The sequence below is a fragment of the Musa acuminata genome, chromosome BXJ2-5, assembly GCF_036884655.1.
Source record: "Musa acuminata AAA Group cultivar baxijiao chromosome BXJ2-5, Cavendish_Baxijiao_AAA, whole genome shotgun sequence".
Lineage (NCBI taxonomy): Eukaryota > Viridiplantae > Streptophyta > Magnoliopsida > Zingiberales > Musaceae > Musa > Musa acuminata.
The window spans coordinates 8,266,063-8,286,041 of record NC_088342.1 but is presented as its reverse complement, the minus strand read 5'-3'; the positions used below and the strand labels follow the sequence as shown (position 1 = coordinate 8,286,041).

The 19,979-nt window shown below is 43.3% G+C and overlaps 3 protein-coding genes and 1 long non-coding RNA gene across 5 annotated transcripts; 1 reads left to right on the top strand and 3 right to left on the bottom strand.

Annotated features, from left to right (window-relative positions):
* Positions 1-738: 738 nt before the first annotated feature.
* LOC108952806 (uncharacterized) lies at positions 739-5,418 on the bottom strand. Of its 2 annotated transcripts, none has more exons than XR_010486928.1 (6): positions 5,049-5,418; positions 4,821-4,907; positions 2,425-2,515; positions 2,252-2,338; positions 1,345-1,881; positions 739-1,055 (listed from the first exon to the last, which is right to left on the bottom strand). It is a non-coding gene; the product is annotated as an uncharacterized LOC108952806 (long non-coding RNA). The 2 variants fall into 2 exon arrangements; XR_010486927.1 differs by having other exon boundaries at positions 1,345-1,424.
* A 2,266-nt stretch (positions 5,419-7,684) lies between these two features.
* On the top strand, positions 7,685-9,178 carry LOC135612347 (dof zinc finger protein DOF1.7-like). Its single transcript, XM_065108524.1, has 2 exons — positions 7,685-8,077; positions 8,164-9,178. The coding sequence occupies exons 1-2, from the start codon at positions 8,024-8,026 to the stop codon at positions 8,935-8,937; spliced, it is 828 nt and encodes a 275-aa protein (XP_064964596.1). The 5' UTR covers positions 7,685-8,023; the 3' UTR covers positions 8,938-9,178.
* A 3,448-nt stretch (positions 9,179-12,626) lies between these two features.
* Positions 12,627-13,739, bottom strand: LOC135613249 (ethylene-responsive transcription factor ERF053-like). The gene has a single exon (XM_065110350.1). It carries the CDS (start codon positions 13,737-13,739, stop codon positions 12,627-12,629), a length of 1,113 nt encoding a protein of 370 aa, XP_064966422.1.
* A 4,175-nt stretch (positions 13,740-17,914) lies between these two features.
* Positions 17,915-18,913, bottom strand: LOC103984510 (uncharacterized). Its single transcript, XM_009402018.3, has 3 exons — positions 18,714-18,913; positions 18,444-18,649; positions 17,915-18,343 (listed from the first exon to the last, which is right to left on the bottom strand). Exons 1-3 carry the CDS (start codon positions 18,801-18,803, stop codon positions 18,085-18,087), a joined length of 555 nt encoding a protein of 184 aa, XP_009400293.2. The 5' UTR covers positions 18,804-18,913; the 3' UTR covers positions 17,915-18,084.
* Between the last annotated feature and the right edge of the window lie 1,066 nt (positions 18,914-19,979).

The window sequence follows — 19,979 nt, the reverse complement described above, 5'->3', positions numbered from 1 at the left end:
AGATGAAGAGCAACCCTTTTGTCGCTCGACAACTGCGTCAATGTTGACGCTGATGCAGAGCGACGAAAGAGTCTCTTAGCAAGAAATGGTGTCAGAACTAATGCAATAGGAGCTCCGATGACCCCAACTTTGAGTTGAGGTTGGGATTCATCCAACGGGTCAACGATAAGGTGACCACCATCTTTGCCATAGATGTTGCAACACCACAACTATCTACATCGACGTCGATGTAATTGTCACTCGCCAACTACATTAGTGTCGGCGCATATGCAAAGCAACACAAGGCAAGAGGCGATGAGGTTTGCGATGCACTCCTCGTTGAGGTGAGTGGTGCCACGATGACAACTGCATTGGCATCGACGCCATCATCTATCACCAAACATTAAAATTATATTTTTTTATCTTTTATTTTCATATTTTCATCAATAAATCTGACATCGTTATGATAAATAAATCTAAATATTTCACTTTCGTAATTATAAAGAAACTAATATAATTTTTTAAAATATAAGGACTAAAACGACTTTTTAAAATATAAAGACCAAAACGATCAGAGTAGTTAACTAAGGTAAACTATAATTAGCCCGTAAGTTTTCATACTCTTGGATGAACTAACGTCATGCTTCCACCAGTTTTTACCTTTGTGATTGTATTATATGATACATAACACGAGAAAAAAAAAAAAAAAACCACAGCAAATGATTTGTACCCAACGAGGACCAAGCTGTGAATCATGAATTGCACAAAAAACAAAACTAAGGCATCTAATTTGCCTTCTGCTCTTTTACTGCCATATCAGTTGCTTACTGTTTGATGTGTGTTCAATTCAGTACAATACAAAGAACAACTTTAGAATGGCATCTTGAGGAGTATAACTGACTGCAAAAGTATAAATACCACCTCAGATAAATAAACCATTCCTATTCTCGATGAGAACACACCTTAACTAAGACTCTATGTGATCTAAGGAGAGTTTACAGAACTCAAAAAGGCATCCATGAGGAGAAACTAATGTAAAATTCTTCTCATGCAGCAGCCGCATGAAACACCCACCCCTGCAGAAGACAAACGTGAAGGAACTGGATGTCAATAAATGGAAAATTGAAATCATTTCAACGTGTACCATAAAAAAGGATAGAAAAATAGGGAACACTTTTTAGAAGTCTTATGTTGGGGTTGAAGCACTAAAAATGACGAACATTTAACATTGTATGAACTATGCGGCACTTGCAATAAGCTCATCCTTTCTTTCAGACACAGGAAAAGAAGGTTATATTTCTCATAACTTTCAGGAAGCTCCTCTAAAATTTCTCAAGGTCTTAGTAGGTTGAAGCAGCAAAGTACCTTCTTTAGTTTTATAATTAAGCTCATGCACATCCATTTTGTAGAAGGCCACTTATTTCCTCTAATAACAGGACATCCACCTGCACCAGGTTTGATAACGTTATGAAAATTTCAATATATAGTCAGTAATCGAAACCTAGCTGTAAACAACAAAAACAATTAAAATCTAGATTTGATTTAGCTGGTCAAATACTAAGCAACACACTATGCAAAGTAGATGAATCTAGAGTGGCGTCAGGCCTCATGTTCCAGAAGTGTAATACATCACCCATCTTTGGTTGATACTGAGCAGTAAGCCTATCACTCAGTGCCAGCCTCCGTTATAACCTTTCTTTCTGTCTTCTTCTCTTCTTTTGTTGTTGCGGCTTCTCCTTCTCTCACGGTGTTGCTGCCCATCCCCTGCCACTCTCTCTCTCTCTCTCTCATCCCTCCCTCCCTCCCTATCAATCAGTAGTGATCCATATCCATACAAAGCCTCGATACATTGTATGTACTGGTGCCATACCGATCTGGCATGCGACTGGTATCAGTGCCATACTGAGATTTAAATCCTTGGTTAGAAGGACAAACTTTTGGGGAAAACATTTTAATCATGCAAAAGGTAGACCACATGAACAAAATACATCAGTCATAGATGACACGAACTAGCTGATTTTACTCACTTCGAGGTGAATACTTGTATGATGAGAATAATGAGCCTTTTCACATTTAGCAATTTAATTAACAGGTAGCCAAATTTCATTATTTGCAAGGGATAACAAGTGCTCCAAAATATACTTTGTAAAAACTATAGAATCTTTTTTGCTTAAAGATACTTAGAAGAGACCAGTAAATCAAGAATCTAAATTAACTTTATAGTAGAAATTAATGAAGGTTCTTCAGCTTGCAATATATACCGAATACATACCTGCAGGTATGAAGGTGTAATCTGCAATCATTTTTTCAATTGATCGGATGATTTATCTTGTCCTCTTTTAAGAAAACATGCCTGAACCTGTCCACACCCTTAGAAATTATATGATTGGAGATGTTTGACCAGGAGATGATGTATGATAGAATGAGAGCTTGTCTTATGCAAACCTGTTGTCTTTCTTCTGACCAGTAGTACTGTCAACAACTGTTGGCTTCTTCATGTGAGGCTTTGCCATCGGTATTCACATTCTTTCCTGGACTAATATCAACATAAAACCAACTCCCATCACTTCCAAAAGCAATTTATTACTAATCTTGCTAGAGACATAACATGCATAGTTAACTAGGTAAAAACCAGCACCATGATTTGCAATTCTTGAAAATAAAATTAATGATAAATTTATAAAAGTTAATGATGTTCATATAAATTAATAAAATTAATGATGTTAAATTAATTATATAAATTAATTAATTTAAAATTAACTATGTTAACTTGGGACGATTAATTTTTCATGACACATTTTATTAAAATTTATAAAATTAATGATATTCATTGTTGAATTTTGAAAAGCAACACTTTGTGCAACAAAAGGCTTTGTGCATCATTAACTAGGACTTTGTGCAACAAAATGCTTTCTCCAATATAGAAGAGCATATAAGCATAGAGGAGCCTAATCACCGAAGAATAAGCTTCTAGGTTCAAGTAGAGGAATGTTGATACCTCCAGAATATACAATAAAAGATGGTATGAAAATTCTGAAATTAACCAACAGAATATTATCTATATATGTTTTGCATAACAGTACTGAAGTTATTTTATTGATTGTATGTCAACTCGAGCTTTTATTTAAGATTAGTTTGCAGATAATTTGCACATCCTGCAAAGTTCTGGTTCTTTAAATTTCAAGGTAAAAGTTGTGAAATCAATAAATATAACACTTTTCTTGTTTTTTAATATCCTTAGGGCTTCATATGAGAAGTTCAAGCATCAAGAGAAAGATATAAGAACCAGATATCCCACTAGCAGATTGCCCTGAACTTGTGTGCATTCAACAAAAGTATCACTAAACACCGAGTATTATATGAAAACAACACTTGGGCATCCACAAAGACAATTGTTGTGAAATCAAATCATAGGTGGGCATTAAGTTTGTCGAAGAAAATAAAAAAAATGCTCATGAACAATAACAACTTTGTAGCCTTGCATGTCACATAATAAATTTGCAAGTATTTTAGAAACAGGAACAGAAGTCAAGTGTCAAACCCTCATGACCTGGAATATGCACTGCTGAAAAGGAAGAAATATTTGAACATATCATTCAAGCAAAAGATTCATCTATGATAGGAAGTCATAACACCAACAATATGAGGTCACCATAGCAATGTTAACAGGATCAAAAAAGAAAATTAAAAACACTCAAATCTGGGTTTTGCGTATCATCACGAGAGCATACCTAGGGTGAGGGAAAAGAAACAAGAAGTGAAACACAGTTATTGATAACAAACGCTGGACAGTTTAATTCTGTAAATCAAGCAAAATTTGCAAGAAACATGTCACAAAGATAAGAAAGGATGCGGAATGTACCTTATAAGGTAAATATGATGCTGAACCTGATGCAAAGATACAGTCTGGAGAGGGTTCTATGCATGACAAAGATTGGAAGGACAAATTGATTCAAAAATCAATGTCCAGAAACTCCCTATTGGGACATGCACATGAATCTCCAGCAGGACTCAGCTTTTCTCAACAAAAAGCCAACCGGCTGGACATAAGATGGTGGAATCAAGAGTTCAGAGCTTAAGTCAATGACATATGAGAAACATGAGCTTGTTGGAGGCAAATGCTACAGGATGATGAGTCAAAGCATGTTACTGATTACAAGGACCCATGTAGAAGGTTGATCTGAGATAATTCATCTTACAAACTTCCCATGAATACTTATAAAACAAAACTAGGATTTCAGCTAAAAAGAAATGTGGGTTTTGAGTCCCATAAAGATAGAGAAATGGATGACGATTGAGCCAAATTTTACTATAATTCCTGGGGTTGATAAATCTAATTTTTTGGAATCTCGGAAGAAGATTGATCAAGACCAAAGCACAACTAGTTGACCATGGCCAATATATCACAAGGCCCGTTCAGCTGTGTAACCTAATTCCCTCAGCAGTTCTTCATCAGACCAGAAAAGTTTCACAAACTTAAACAAGTCACTTTAAAGACAAGATATGGCCAGGAGAGCATGACTCGTTTGTGCAATGATATACCTAAATTAGGAGAATCTCTCACCACATAGGCATTATATGGCGGCAATTTTTGTCTCATTTGTCACACAGATAGGAGAAAGCTGATCTTTCAGCAAGAAAAAAAAAGTTAAGAAGAAAATAATCAATTACGCCATCTACATTTTTTTCCCCATTGCAAACCGCATTGCTTCTTGAATTAAATAATAATAATCGATAGATTAAATCTTTCGATAAAATCTTAATATGCGTTCTAGCAAATCTAACAGAGGAGCCAAGAAACCATCATCCATGAAGGAAAGAAGGGGCTGAATGACACCCACCAGGAAATTGTGATATTTGAACGCACTGGGTTCCCACGAGAGCACCTCCGCCCACTGATCGCCTCCCCCCGCCCCATCCCGTCCTTGCTGCAAAACCAGAATACACCATCAATACCGAAGAAACCGCAAGATCCGAGAGAAAATTCATCCAATTCTATCGATTCCACTGCACAACAACAACAACAATAACCCAAAGCAAAAGCTTTGGAGGCGAGTCAAAGAACGCACGCCTCGTAGATAGACCGACGGAGGAGGTGGTCGGACTTGGTAGGGCCGTTCGAATCCACGGGAAGAGAGAAGACTCCGCGAGCGAGTAGCATGAACCACCGACACCGTGACGAGCGCCGCAGGATCAGCCCGTACCGGGATGACCTCCCGACAGGGGGCATCCGGGGGTACCGCGTCGCCATCGACGCCGCGGCACTCTGGAGATCGCCGCTTCTTCCACGGCGGCACACGCTTCGTGTCCCGATTAAGCCAGGGAAAGAGGAACTCCAGTCGCGGCTTAAGAGATGACCGAAAGCCGTGACACGAGTTCGCTTCGTTTTTCGTCAAACTCGGCGTCGTTCGATTCCACGACGACAGGACACATCTTGTCGCCGCCCGCGTTCACTCCACTAAAATCACCCAAGATATTTTTCGGGGTGACAAGTCCCTGTGTACGAGAAAACGACAACACCTGGGAAAGGTTTCAGTGGTAATACACTTGAGGTTGGAATAGAGATCATATTGGACAACATTTTGGTGTGGACATAAAACAGTGGAACCTAAATAATTATGTAGTCAATTCTACTTAAGTGCACTGAGTCATCCCTTTAGAAATCTCAAATGACGCTTATAAAAAGATAAATATGCAGTCACTATGATTACTAAGTGGACTTGGTAACTGACCATGACATGATATCTCAGTCCACTAATTCATTACTTGCAACTCACTCCATTCTCGAACAGATGTCAACAAGCGTCAAACTAGAGTTAGTGTTGAAGTATTATATTACTTCCTTGAGCTACTTAATTGCATTCGGAGTGCAAATGAGGTTGCTAACAGAGGAGGAGATGCCATGTTTTGGTCAATGGAGCGGCAACTCAGCCAATGGTGACAGGTGACGACCACGAGAAGGAAGTGGCACAAACATGAGTTCAGACTTCAAAGCTTACCTAACATTTGATAGAGATTTTGTGTGACTTGAAATTGAATACTGGAATCATCGTCGAGGAGAATGTGCTCTGATGCAAACGGGGTTCAAAAGAGGTTGCAGCAGTCAGCCTTTGGACTTACTTGGTCATCTAATTCCCACCGTGAACATATACTAATCTCGTTAGAGGCACTCTTAACTAACTAACTAACATCTTAATCCAAAGTCAAATTGATATGGAAAACAAATTCAAGTTGGATTCTCATGTCGAGAGTCTCGATTTTGGATCTGACCATGTAGATTTGGATTTTGAACGATCTTTCGGCTAATGGACCGACTCGAATCAACTTCCACACGCAACAGACTGGTAGGCAATATCCACACGTGTATACGATGCACATGTTCGGTCGTAATTGAAGTCCTCTGGCCGAGTCACGAAACGTGCGAGGTTTGAGAACGCGCGCCCGGTCGAAACGGGTGTTCGAGCACAAGCGCGGTTCAGGGTTCCGTAACTTCACGAGAGACGACAGGGGGGCACCTGACCCACCTGCTCGTGTGGGACCCGAAGTACCAAACCAACGGGAAGACGGCCTCTCCTCGATATCGGAACGGGGGAGCGGGACTCGCCGTGGCTGACGCCGTCCACGTCGCGGGACCCACGGAACCCATTATCGCCACCGACCCACGTCGGTCGCTGTCGGCCGCCGAGAACCTCCACGATCCGACGGCCTCGACCCGCGGCCCGAAGAAACGGCGGCCGCCCCGTCCCGCGCGCACTGTGGACCCCAGCGTCGCTCTCCGGTGGCGAAACCTTTGACACGATTCTTCATGGTCCCCATCAGCCACCATCAACCACCGGAACATAGACTGCGGTCTAGTGTTCTGCTGCCGCTTCATACTTCCGGCTTCCCCCATTTAGTCACGTTGCCTACGAGCTGTAAACGAAAGGTAGGGATGGTGATTCGTGTCGGATGGAGATACCCGGATCAAAGCCGTGATGCTGTTTCCTGATAATGTCGATTTGGTCTAGAATTAAAGCAATCATACGAACAAATTCTCATCTCTGATCGGGTCCACCGGGTCGGTCTAAATCCTAACAATTATTTATTTCCAAGATTATTACGGTTCGATCGACTTCAGAAATGGCCAAAATAAGTCAATTTCCTATTTAATAAGGATTAATCTCATTGAAAAGACGATTGAATCGGACCGATCAGGATGCACAATCGTGAGAGACTGGTGTTGTCGCATTCGATGTGCCAGATGCATCGCTTCCGTGCTACCCAGATCAGGCTACGGAGAGGGATCAGAATCCAATTCGATCCACCTAAGTAGCACGGTTTTTGACGTGAAACTCCCGTGTTTCTCCCCAAAGAGGTTCGGAAGCTGCTTCTAATCGGTGACTCGGACTTCTTCGTGATCGGTGCCTGAGTAGCGACTCGTGTCGGGACAAGTACGCATTAATGTGCAGTCCAACTCATGCGCAGGAGGCGCCCGTGTTTGTTGTTCTTATCCGGAAGCAGGCGTCCACGTGTCTCTTCATCTCTCCGGTTCCGTTATTTCCCAGTCCCGTTCCCGTTGGCTCCACTTCAGCCTTATGGACTAAGGAACGCCATCCGTCACCGTCACCGCGGTCCCACAGTCGGTGTCCGCACACGCCACCCAAATATATGCGTCCTTCGTCTTCTCCTTATATAAGAAGATTGAAAGCCACCCCAAGTATACCTCGAAGACGGTGCTCATGAATCGTCGATCCTTTCCACTACGCTTTGGTGCCTTCCAGCCTCGTCTCAAGAACAACTGAGGAGCAGTTGGGCGATCGGAAGAGTTTTGGGGGGGGGGGGTTGTGCATCTCTTTCCGCCAGGCCGACATGCCCGATTCCTTCGCCCTGAGGAAACGCTTAGCTGCCGCCGCCGCCCGCTGCCGCTCTCGAGCAGTCGAAGCCAAGTCCCAGCTGCTACTTCCGGAGCGCCGCGCTGCGTGGCTTAACAGGCTCAACAGTCTCATCTTCGTCCTCTTCTTCCGCCTCACCTGCATCCTCCTCCCCAACCGCTAATTCCCACGCCATGGTCCTCAGCTCTAAACTGGCTACCTCTGACGCCGGCCTGGACTGGTCTCAGGTAGTATATCATACCCGATAGATATGTTTCCTTGAGATCAATGGTTTGGATTCTGTATAAGAATCGCGAGGTGTTTGGCGTGACAGGAGCTGCTTGATAAGGGAGGACTGCTGCAGGTCCCGCAACCCATGAGCCAAGCAAGGAATAACCAGCAGCAGAAGCAGCACTGGCCGCCTTTGAAGTGCCCGAGGTGTGACTCCACGAACACCAAGTTCTGCTACTACAACAATTACAGCCGGACCCAGCCCCGGCACTTCTGCAAGGCATGTAGAAGGCACTGGACCGAAGGGGGAACTCTCCGCAACGTTCCCGTCGGCGGAGGTCGCAAGAACAAGCGGTCCAAGGCTACGCCTGCCGCCACCAACACCACATCTACCACTGCCCCCGGTGCTGCTGTTAACGTGAACAGTAATAGCAATACTCCAGTTCCTTTGGCGCAGCCACAGCAGCAGCAGACGGTTCCCTTGCTGTTTGGCGGAGACCACAGCAGCAACATCTTCCCTGAAATTCTCCGTCAGGTTCTGCTTCGACAACCGCCCCCACCGCTGCCGCAGCTGCAGCTGGCACCGTCTGATTACAGCTTTTCTAGCCCGTTCTCGTCCGATCCTCACTCTAAACCTACTCTTGCGAATTCAAGTGATGGCAATAACAACACACCATTCCCCATCTCCTCCTCCTACTCCTACCCTTTAGCATCCGTGTCCGAGGAGTGCCTCGCCACCATCAATCCTTGCTCCACTGCGAGCGCATGGCAAGTGGGGCAGGTGACAGCAGCTTTGCCAAGGAGCATCGGTGGCATGGACCATTCCTCGACCGACTATTGGAGTGGTTGGGATGATGAAATGGCCGGTTTTTCGTAGCGACCTTTTACTTTATATATTCGACCAAGTGTTCCATTAACTATGTTGTTCGAATGGTGCTATCTTCAGCTGTTACATATGTCTACTATAGATTATTACCTATTGAGGTCCGCTTGCTGCTTTTTCTTCTCTTTGCACTTGTCAGTCGAGGCTGTGAGCCATCTGTGTGTGTTTGTATCTGCTGTTCCTGTAAAATATATATGCATAAAAGAAGGGTCCGGTTGATCTGGGACTTGTCTTTTATCTGTGACTCATCAGACAAATTGTATCAAAGCTGATTGGCTCTGTTGCGAGTCGATCGAGCTACTTCAAGCTGGGGAATGATACAAATGAGCTGACGGATCAAACCAGCATCGAGCTAGCAAGCGGTAGTGGAGTAAGAGGTGAACTAAAGAGCTTCAGCGGTAGCAGACTTCATACTCTGCCCACCTCGAACTGCAGTCACGATCACCAATCCCCAGGCTGAGCTACTTTGTGCCGCCACGCCTACGTTGCAATTCCATCCAGGGCGCTGCTCATTAGCCGTCGTGAGCTCCTCCGGCCAAGTCGCTGCAACCCTACCACCGAACCAATTCATGTTAGGTGAAAGCTTCCGTGGATGGTTCATTGGGTTTGCCGGAGCATGACCGAGGAACAGCCATGGTCACACCCTCACGGTAGAAATATTCGTAAGCGTGTGATGCTGGCGACGCCTTTGCTTCTACGTAGACATGGAAGTCCTCACTAGCACAAACCCTGAAACAAAATAGCAATCGACTCCGAAAGATAGCAGCCAGCCTTCTGGTCATCAAATAGCTATAGACTAAAATTAAATTGACTCTAAATTTGCAACAGTGGAATTTGATATCAATAAAAGAAGATGAAATAGTTCCTTGAAACGTATAGAAAGACACAGATGTAGCGTACCAAAATCAAAGTTGATAAGGCATATTTTGGGTCTCGGTTACATGACCTAGATAAGCAGACATGAGACGTGAAACTTCAAATCCGATGTGACATGTAGCACACACGTGGCGGGCAGCCGCTCGTCACCCCTTCGTACGAACGACATCATTACGGTACAGTCATCTCGAAAATCTCGGGGCAACGTCGCATGGCGTCAACCTGTGCAAGTCGGTCGACGCTCGTACAAAATCTAAAGCCGGTTGTTAATTGACCCTACACGGTCAACTCATCCTTGTATGTATAAAACCTAACCCTCCTTGATCAGAAGGGGAGGACACTCAACTCTCCTTAACTCCACAACACTGACTTGAACTTCGGAGAGGTTGAGTCGAGAAGTCTCCCTCCCGACCTAGACCTTTGTGCAGGAGCCAGCAACAAAGCAGTAGCAACTCATCAAGGGAGAACCACGCTTGGGAGACGATGCTTGGACCTAACCCGATCCAATGTCGACGTGATCCGAATATCCTCATGGGCAACCTTGCGCATCTAAGACTAGATCGAGCCGTGCTGACACCTTAGCCACAGCGTAAATAAAGGTTACCAACAAAAATTAATATGGCCTTTTTGCTTAAAGCACTGTACTAAAGGGTAACATGCGTTCTTACCTAACTGATAATTAATTCTTTAGTTAGTAAGAAACACAAATTAATCCAACTCGTCGTGCATAAGATTTGAACGAATCAGAGTTCCTACCGTCTATATTATTCTTGGCTAAATGTTCTTTTGGTCATTCACACAATATGATTAGCCAGTCATACAGCAGCATTTAAAATACAGAGTACATAGCTACTTCCACTACCAACATCCCACTAATTGTACCTGAGAATGGATGGTTATGTCAATACATTTCTTACCGTGCCATGGCGGTCTTGAACGTGATTGACCAGAATTAAGAAGCATTTCTCACAAGCAATGGATGCTAAAGATTGGCAAATCCCGAAATTATAAAGGAGACGAAGAAAAGATAGCTGCCATATCTCTAAATCATAACGAAAATATATAAAATTAAAATTTACTTGTAAAAATTTGATGAGTGTATTATTATCGATTTCAATTTAACTATTTTGATTAATAATTTAATATAAATAAAATTGATTAGCCTATCACGCCTCTATCGAACTACATTAGCATGACTCCATAATAAATTGATGTGACATATCGGACATATCACGATGATCTACACTAAATTGCGATGTGGACTGTGACAAGCACATGATCTACACTAGAAAATGGTTAAGAAATAAATTAACTTAATTTAAATATAATAAAATAATCTTATACAGTATTTAAAGCTACAAGGATATATCAATATAAAAAAAAGGAACTTCTAAAACCAACTTAAAAAGATAAAATATAGATATATTTGTGTTCGCATGTGTAAGTTTATGGTAAACGATGAAGATTAGATTTGTGGTATTGAAACGAGTAGAGAGTCGGTCTTTAGACCCGTAAAATTATAATACTTATTTTGTCATAGATAATTTTATCAAAATATCGGGTATTATTTAAATGTGAAGAGTCATCTGAATTAGTGAGAGTTTTCATCAATGTAGTGTGATGATCATGCATTTTCTTGAATATGATTAGATATATATAAATAAAGCTAATTATACGTCATCAAGTATCAAGATCTTTATTAGTCGAGAGATATTATTTTTAACGATCAATTGGTTTTATGATCTTTGCTTCGACATTCGATTAAAATTCATATTTATGTGCGTTTTACTTGGATATTAAATCTATTTACTAAAAATCATTTTGAGAAGAATTTAGTGGTTACCCAATGTTAAGGCTATCATGGAAAAAAAAACTTTGAATGATAAAGAAAATCTCACAATCCTTTGTCAATGATTGACCCATTAATTTATAAAGTTAAATTATTAAATTAAGATATTTAAATCTAAATTAATAATGATAAAATCATCAAATTTGTATGAATATATCTTTATTTAGTTTCAATATGAGGTTAAACTGGTGTGACTCAACTCTTTATTGATGAATTTTTCACAATTTGTTGACTACCTCTACAACACACGAGTTGGACAATTGATCTTGAAAATTAAGAAAATATCTACCAAATCAAACCTTTATGGATGGAGGACTCAAAATTGTTTTCTTCTCAACACATAATCATCGAAAAGTATTTAATAGTAAGTACTGAGAAGGGATTAATTATATATTATCTCTGTAATTAGTTTTTTTTAATATTTCGATCCTTATATCTTCAAGAGTTACATTAAAATCTCTATACTTATCAAAGTGAAATATTTAACCTAATTTCTTCGTACGTCGTCAATTCTGTTGATAAAAATATCATACGTGTTTAGTGATAAATTTTATGATATTTACGAGAAAAATTAAAATTAAATATTTTACTTTTATAAATATAACAATAGAGATCATGATTTAAAAATAATAAATTACAAATGATTAGCCCAAGAAAATCCATATAGGACAGAGGTAAAGTTAGGAAGCAGAAGGTCAACCTGCTGTTGGCGTGGCGTGTAATAACTGCGGTCAAAGCAGGAACACCGTGGAATTTGATTGGTGCAGCAAAAGGAATTCTGAAGGATTGCTGAGGAATATATGCTCCAAGTCATATCTCGCCAGCGTGCAGATAAGATTCCTATAGTCACAGGCTGCTCCGTAAAAATCTGCAGCCATTGAACTGTTCCTAAAATGAATGGGCTGTGCATGCGATGTGGAAGTTGCAGAACGAAGGAAAGCAAGCAGAGAGACTATGATCACTCCTTCCACGTAAACCGGGAAGGAGAAGAAGTAGGGGGTGCGCTAGTTTCCTGACGTGCTGCTGTCGCTGTTGATGCTGTGGAATCCAAGCAGCCAATGTTGGATTCAGCAATGCTGGTGAGCTGGGACTGGAAGAGTATGCTATTAGCTTCGTCGATGTCGTCCCATACGTAGCTCCCCGGACCCCAGGTGCTGAACCATGCCTCGTCGGCCTCTCCCCAGACCATCTCCGTCGTCTGCGTCGTAGCCATGCTCGTGCCACCAACTGTGGTCGCAGCAGAAGTAGACGGGGCTTCGGTTTGGGGTTGCAGCTGAGAAGGTTCGCTTGGCTCATCCTGCTGCTGTTGGTTGGTTTCTTCCGGGGTGGCAGGAGCAGAGGATGAGGAAGAGAAAGAAGCCCCTTGGCCGAGGAAGAGGTTGGGGAAATTAAGCCGTGCGTTCTCGCCCCTGAGCTTGAACGCCTCGCGGTCGTACGCGAGGGCCGCGGCCTCCGCGGTGTCGAAGGTGCCGAGCCAGAGGCGGGTGCGGTTCTTCGGGAGGCGGATCTCCGCCACCCACTTGCCCCAGTGCCGCTGCCTCACGCCGCGGTAAAGCTTCGTCGGCACAGGGGGCCGGAAGAGTCCGGGGCCCGTCAGGTTGCCGCGGGGGCTAAGGTTGAGTCCTTCGCTCCAGTACTTAAGGAGATGCTCATGGTACTTCTGCTTCTGCTGCTGCCGCTGCTGACTCATCGTGGGAACTCCTTCGGCCATAAGCCATGGAGGATGTGGATGAGCTCCAACCTGATGCGGATCACACCGTGCGAAACAAATCATCTGCTGCTGAAACCGACCGGCGACCGAAGGAGGCAAGAAAGGTGCATGCAGAACGGGCAGGGAATCCTCGCAAGAGAAGGGAAAGATCAGGGCGGAGGAGGCGGCAAGCCGCGGCGAGGAAGCCGGGCTGGTTCGATCCGGGCTTCTTATCTTCTTGGGAGGTGGAAGCGACGTCGAAGCCTCCTTCTCAACAACCAGCGGCGCACTTCGGCGCGTGCCACCATCCGGCAACACGAGCCGCACTATACCCTTCTGCCTCCTCCCACGACTCCCGCTGTTGTTTTCCGGGTCTTCCATGGCCCCCGAACACCAACCAATCGCAAGGTGGGATCCGATACGAACACAGCGTGTCCAAGTGGCGCGCTTCCGAGGAGGAAGAGAGGAAATAAGAGAAGCGTGCTGTGCTGTGTTGTGTGCTTGCTTGATTGACTCCGCGAGGCACCAGCAGCAGCGCTTTTAATGGCAAACCCAGAGGCAAATGGAAACAGATATTTTTGGCAATCCCGGGAATTGTCGGTGCGCCGGGCCCCACCGCCTAAAAATTCTTGTTTGAATTCGCTTCTTAGACCTGTCCTACGAACCAAGACCGCACACGTGGACTCCAAAATTCCAACCACGCAGGTCTTGCGATTGGCACGAATCTTCAAGTCCGGGTGCGGCATGCCTCCTTCCTCTCTCCTGGTATCGGCGAGCCATGACCGTACACGTGGGCTTTGAGACGTGTTAGTCAAAGTTACGTTTGCCTCACATTCTGTCTTATGTTCCTGACTTTTGTCTCTTCGCCCTTTCATTATATGTCGTTATCATGGTAAGAGAGTGTGTCTTGTCTTTGACTCCAAGATTGTCCACAAGGGTTGTCTCCGCGTCCATCCGATATCAGAAATGATCATTCCATTAGATCCTTTGTGATGAACCACGAGACAATGATTGCACAAGACACGAAGGCTGCCCAATTGTATTACTCTGTATAATGCAACGGAGTCATCTCTACCTAGAGAAGCAAATGATCAAAACACTTTGATCATCATCTCCATTCATTTCTCACAGTTCTCTTTCACAAGTAATGAAACTTGAAGCCAGCTTTTCCTTTGTCTTGATTAGGCCACGTGAGCTGTATCGCCCCGATGTTGTATGCTCATCATCTCCTCTTCGTGTTCTTGCTCTGACACATGCTAAAAGTCTTCCACATTCTCCCTCTCTCGCAAGGATGGTGGCAACCCACAGCGTCAAGTCTGTGTCATCCCCTCCTCTTTCGGCGGACAGCAGAACTCCACCATCGCCAAGAACAAGTCAAGCACAATGCAGAGTCGTAGCAGCAATCCACCGCCCACCCTCATTACACACTCTCACGAACTGTACTCCCAAATCAGATAAATATCAGCTTCCACCTTGTTGCTGCTCCTCTCCCCCTTCCTCTCCATAAAGCACTTCAAACCCCTCTCTCTCATGTTCTTCACCTTAACAAAGGACTAATAAACTGTTGTGTTAACCATTGAGTTTAGTAATTGATGTGCTTGTCGTATAAATTAGGCCCACTACATGTTGTATACGTAAGTTTTTGTTGTGTTGCTGGTTGTCCAAGCACGGCGAGCTTATCAAGAAGATTAGGATTGGAGGACTAGTTGAGATGTACCATCACTACTTGGATGATGACACTACCAAGTTGTCATCTGGGTTGGCCTCTAGAATTAGGTCTTAAGCTTATCCTGCAACGTAGGAATCTCATGATTTATTGCCTCCCACTTGAGGTCAATAGCGACCGAGTTTACTGATCCGTGGTCAACCATAATGGAAGCCAGCGGTTGCCGTAGTCAAGTAAACTTGGTCAAACTATATAATTATTTATTGTGGATTAATTAGCAATATTGATCATGACATATTTAAAGCAATCTGAAATCAAACGTTACCTCCATCAATCTTAATCGAGTTTGTAGAAATGGTAATAATAAACATGGAAAGCAACAGGTGTCGTTGGGATAAGGGTGGGGAATGATGTTTGAATGCTTATCTTTGCATCAAAATGACACCTCTTTACTCGATAGGGAAAATGATAGCCTGCTAACTCACTTCGCCATCTAGGCTGAGGAAACCACCTAAGCAAAAGTAAGGGCAAACTCACTACGCAGTCGTTGGTAGGGAAATGACCCCCCGACCCTTACCTATCTCAACCATCGAAAAAAGACTAACAAGACCCACTCCTCACCTTCGCTCAATAACATCTTCAAAGGGAAACCCTGCACACACGTATTGAAGCCAGGTAACATGACGAAACTTTCCCAACTTTACTTTCCGAACAAACGACACAAGGGGTCATCCCCTACTTGTCTCAGATAGGTTAAGAGCCCTGACAATGCATATCAACATGATCGTCCTGCCCTAATGCTGTTATCAATTATCCTCTAATAGGATAAGGGAAACCTTAACCTATCGGTGGCCTCACGTCATCGATCGCTCAGGTATAAAACCCAAAATCCTCAGGCTAAACAAAAAGAAGGCGAGCTCTACCTAAACTCTTTTGAGCTTTACTAAATCTTCTTCACCTATTTTACTGACTTGAGCGTCGGAGAGATCGAGTCAAGACATTTCCCAACGCCGACCGCTTGTGTAGGACTCAGGCATGTCTAAGGGCCACCTTCAACAGATAAGCCGCTCCCCGTGATGATTATAGATCGATCGCTGAGATCCTGTAACATATCGAAAGTTCACTTGCTACCTCAACTACCCGCTCGGGTCGCCACTCCCACCCCAGCATGGCCTCCATGACGGATCAGCACCTTCGAGATTAAATTAGGTAATGATAACTCTCCAATCAACAGTACCAAGACAACGACAATACACGAACAATCTTACAAACCCGATCATAACCAAACCTAAAGGAGTATTAATCCTATTGTCGGTCATCCACAAATCTTGGTTTAGATGAACGCAGGAGCCGAACTCACCTTTTATATTAGTACGAGAGATGACGGACAGGAGAAGGGTTACGAGACTTTCGAATGAGAGACGTTGAACCCTTGCGAGCGTCTTTTACGCAATAAGACTAATGTTGGATTTGTCCCACGACACGATCCCTTTGATGATTAAATCAACTTATACGTATGAGATGGAAAGAGCAAATGTAAGAGTCTAATCTCTTGCATTATTGGACGAGCCCTTTATTATGATTGGAGCCCCTAACAAGCCATGGGTATGAAAATATTTCTTATTATGATCAGTATTGATGTGATAGATTTGTGATTGCCATATTAATATGCATGTTTCAATTTTCTATTAGATGAATAATTTTACCCTTATCCGATATAAATGCGTACCAAATGTCCCAGAAAAAAAAGCTTGAGTATAATATAATAATAAATACACAAGCAAGCTTATATTAATTTGGATTGATAATAACATCGTGCTTGTGAACTTAGCTTGGGAACACATTAGAGTCGAGAGATTTTGCTGCACATGTTCTTCGCAGCAGGCATTGGGGCTCTGTGTTGAGTAAATGAATGTGGTAGCACAAGCAAGTAAAAAGAATATAAGGCATTTGATTGATGATTTCATTGTCTTTCTTAACTTAGATCGGGAACACATTCGAGTAGAAAAACTGAATGAGAGATCTGTGTTGCACATTCGAGTAGAGAAACTGAATAAGGGAACACAGCCTCCTCGACAACAGGATAAGTGAGATGGTCCATGCCATTAGTGGGCTTAAGGTGTCGCAACCATAATGGAGGAGGGAGCAAGAGGTGTCTCAACAAGAGAGGGAGGTGAGACGAGAATGCCAAGAGGGGAGGGGATGCCAATCCGATGTGCCGGAGGCCTACTGCACTCTGAAGATAAGACACAACATCGGAGATTCCATGCTTACTGACTACCTCAATTCATGCGCCGGAAGGATCATCACCCTCAATGGTCAGAAGCTCCCCATCCTATGATTCATCCAAACGAGTGCTGTAAGGGGACTTCTCTGCCTGGTATGATAAAAATATTATCTTAGATCTACCTTCCATCTATGATCTCAAAATATGGTGATTATGTCTCCATGTAGAATGCCATCAGCTCACCACATTGGAATGTCAACACTCACATCATAGTGTACGCCTTAAGGGGATGCAGTCGGGTGCAAGTGGTGGGACATCGAGGTCGGACCGTGCTTGATGGTGAGCTTCGTCAGGTTCACCTACTGGTTGTTCTATATTACTTTGCTGTGATGTTTCAAGCGCAAAACGAGAGCTTCGAATGGGTCACCATGAAGACCAATGACAATGTCATGGTCAGCCATTTCACGGGGAAGGTATCGGCTCTTCGTGGCATACCGGTAGAGATATAAGCAGTGGCTAGTTTGAGCATTGTATTACTGTAGCATTGCAGCTCATTTAATTGGTATTATCACATTAAAAACGGCTCAGAGGCATAGTAGTTTCCAGCTATATGCACTTCATGTTCTATGGGTTTCGCATGTGGACGGAGGAGAAAGTTCGAGGTAGAGACGACGGAGACACTGTGATCCCATTTGAATTTGACCATATAATTGGGCCTGAATCATCAAACTACGTGCAAACAAGAATCCACAATGTGGTACTGTCCCCACCGACAATCGACAAAGACCGATGCAGCCAATCCGAGTCTCGCCTGCGCTAACAGGGAGCGAGATCTAGTGGTAGGAGCTCATGCCGACGGAGGCGCCAAGGGGCGCCGTGCCGGAGTCGCGGGCCGCCTTGGCGTAGAACACGTAGTACAGCTCGGAGAGGATGGCGGTGAAGAAGACGAAGGCGGCGCCGGCCCCGAACACGCCCTTGCGCACCGTCTCGCACGATAGGTTGCCGTCGAAGAACATGTTCCGGTAGCGAGTGTGGTGCGCGTTCCGCACCGATCCCGCCAGTAGGCACGCCTCCGCTATGATAAATGTCAGCCTGCAGCAGCAATCACCACCCGAAAGTCCACATCAAGTAAACTACGATGGTGAGGTCTTCGGAGATGATGGGAGACGGGGATCCGTATAGGTATGTGTACCAGGAGAGGAGGAAGAGGAGGAGGGCGCAGGCGCGGGGACCGCCGGGGCCGAGGGAGCGACCGAAGCAGAAGCACTTGCTGACGACCATGAGGATGGCCTGGCCGAGGAGGAGGAAGAGGAGGGCGCCAACGCCGTAGCCGGTGGCGATGTCGGAATCGTACACGCAGTAGTTGTAGGTGTCCTCCGAGTCCGCCACTACCTTACCCTGCAACGTCGACGAGATCAGGCTCGAGCAAGATGGGCACGGGGGAGGAAGGGTGTGGTCTCACCGTGCTGCGGCGCTGCTCGGCGGCTACCGCGAGGCCGAAGGCAATGACGTCGAAGAGGAAGACGAGGACGAGGATGAGCTTGGACGCCATGACACAGTACCGACGTGATCGCAATGATCTCTCTCTCTCTCTATCTCTCTCTCTCTCTCTCTTGTTTAGGGTGGTTGTGGGCGTCGGTGGGGGGCGAAGATGGCGTGGGAAGCAATAAATATTAGAAGAGGTTTGGTGTGTGCGGTAGGCTGTCTTCGGGCCTGCGAGGTGGATTGAGCACCAGCAAAATAGAAGATGCGCGAAGTGGTTGTGTGAGATTGCTGTTCTCGTTGTCGTTTACCGGAAAGTTGTGCACCAAACACACACCTCAACTTGGAAAGAAGAGTAAATGAGAGGAAACAAACACTGAAATTGTTTCATTGTGCCCTTTAAATATGCTTACAAGAAAAAAATGTAAAATAATCAAACTTTATTTAAAAAATAAAATAGTTTAAATGACTAACTCATCAATCTAAAACTTCTTAGATAAGATAATGGTAAATCTTATCATTGTTTATAAAGTTCTATTTAACTTATCCTAATAGTTTCGACATTATAAATTTGAGAGGTTTTGTTAGGATATTTGTAATCTAATCATCACTCCTGCAATAGATAAAATCAATGTGTTTATTATTTCTATGCAAAACAAGATTTTTGAAAAGTTTAATTACTGAGCATTATTCTCAACCATATAGCTTGACAAGTACATAATGTTACAACCACAAACTCCATCTCAGTGGTTGATAAATAAAGATATTTGAGAATTGTCCTCAATCTTATAGCTTGTGCATATTTCTTTTGAGAAATAAAGATGCCAATAAAACTTCTATACCAAGAAAATAATGCATCATTCCCATATCAAATTGTTTAAAATTGTTAAACATGGCTTTATTATTTTCATTATAAATCAGATCATCTACCTATTAAGTATATAATAAATATTTTTTTCATTTTCAACTTTAATAAAATGTGTATGTTTGTTCATATGCGCATTTCTGAAAATCTTCTTGAGCTTATTTTAGTCCATATAAAACCTTTTTTCAATTATATGCTTTATGTTAATTTCTAAATTTTATATAACCTTATATATACAATGTTTTTGTAATTGTTCGTATAAAAATATTCATTTTACATCCAACTAGAAGATAGGTCAAAAAGGTATTTCAATAACCATTAGTATTTGTGTCATGTCTTGAGAAAAGAGCAAATATCTTTTTATAATCAATGTCAAATTTC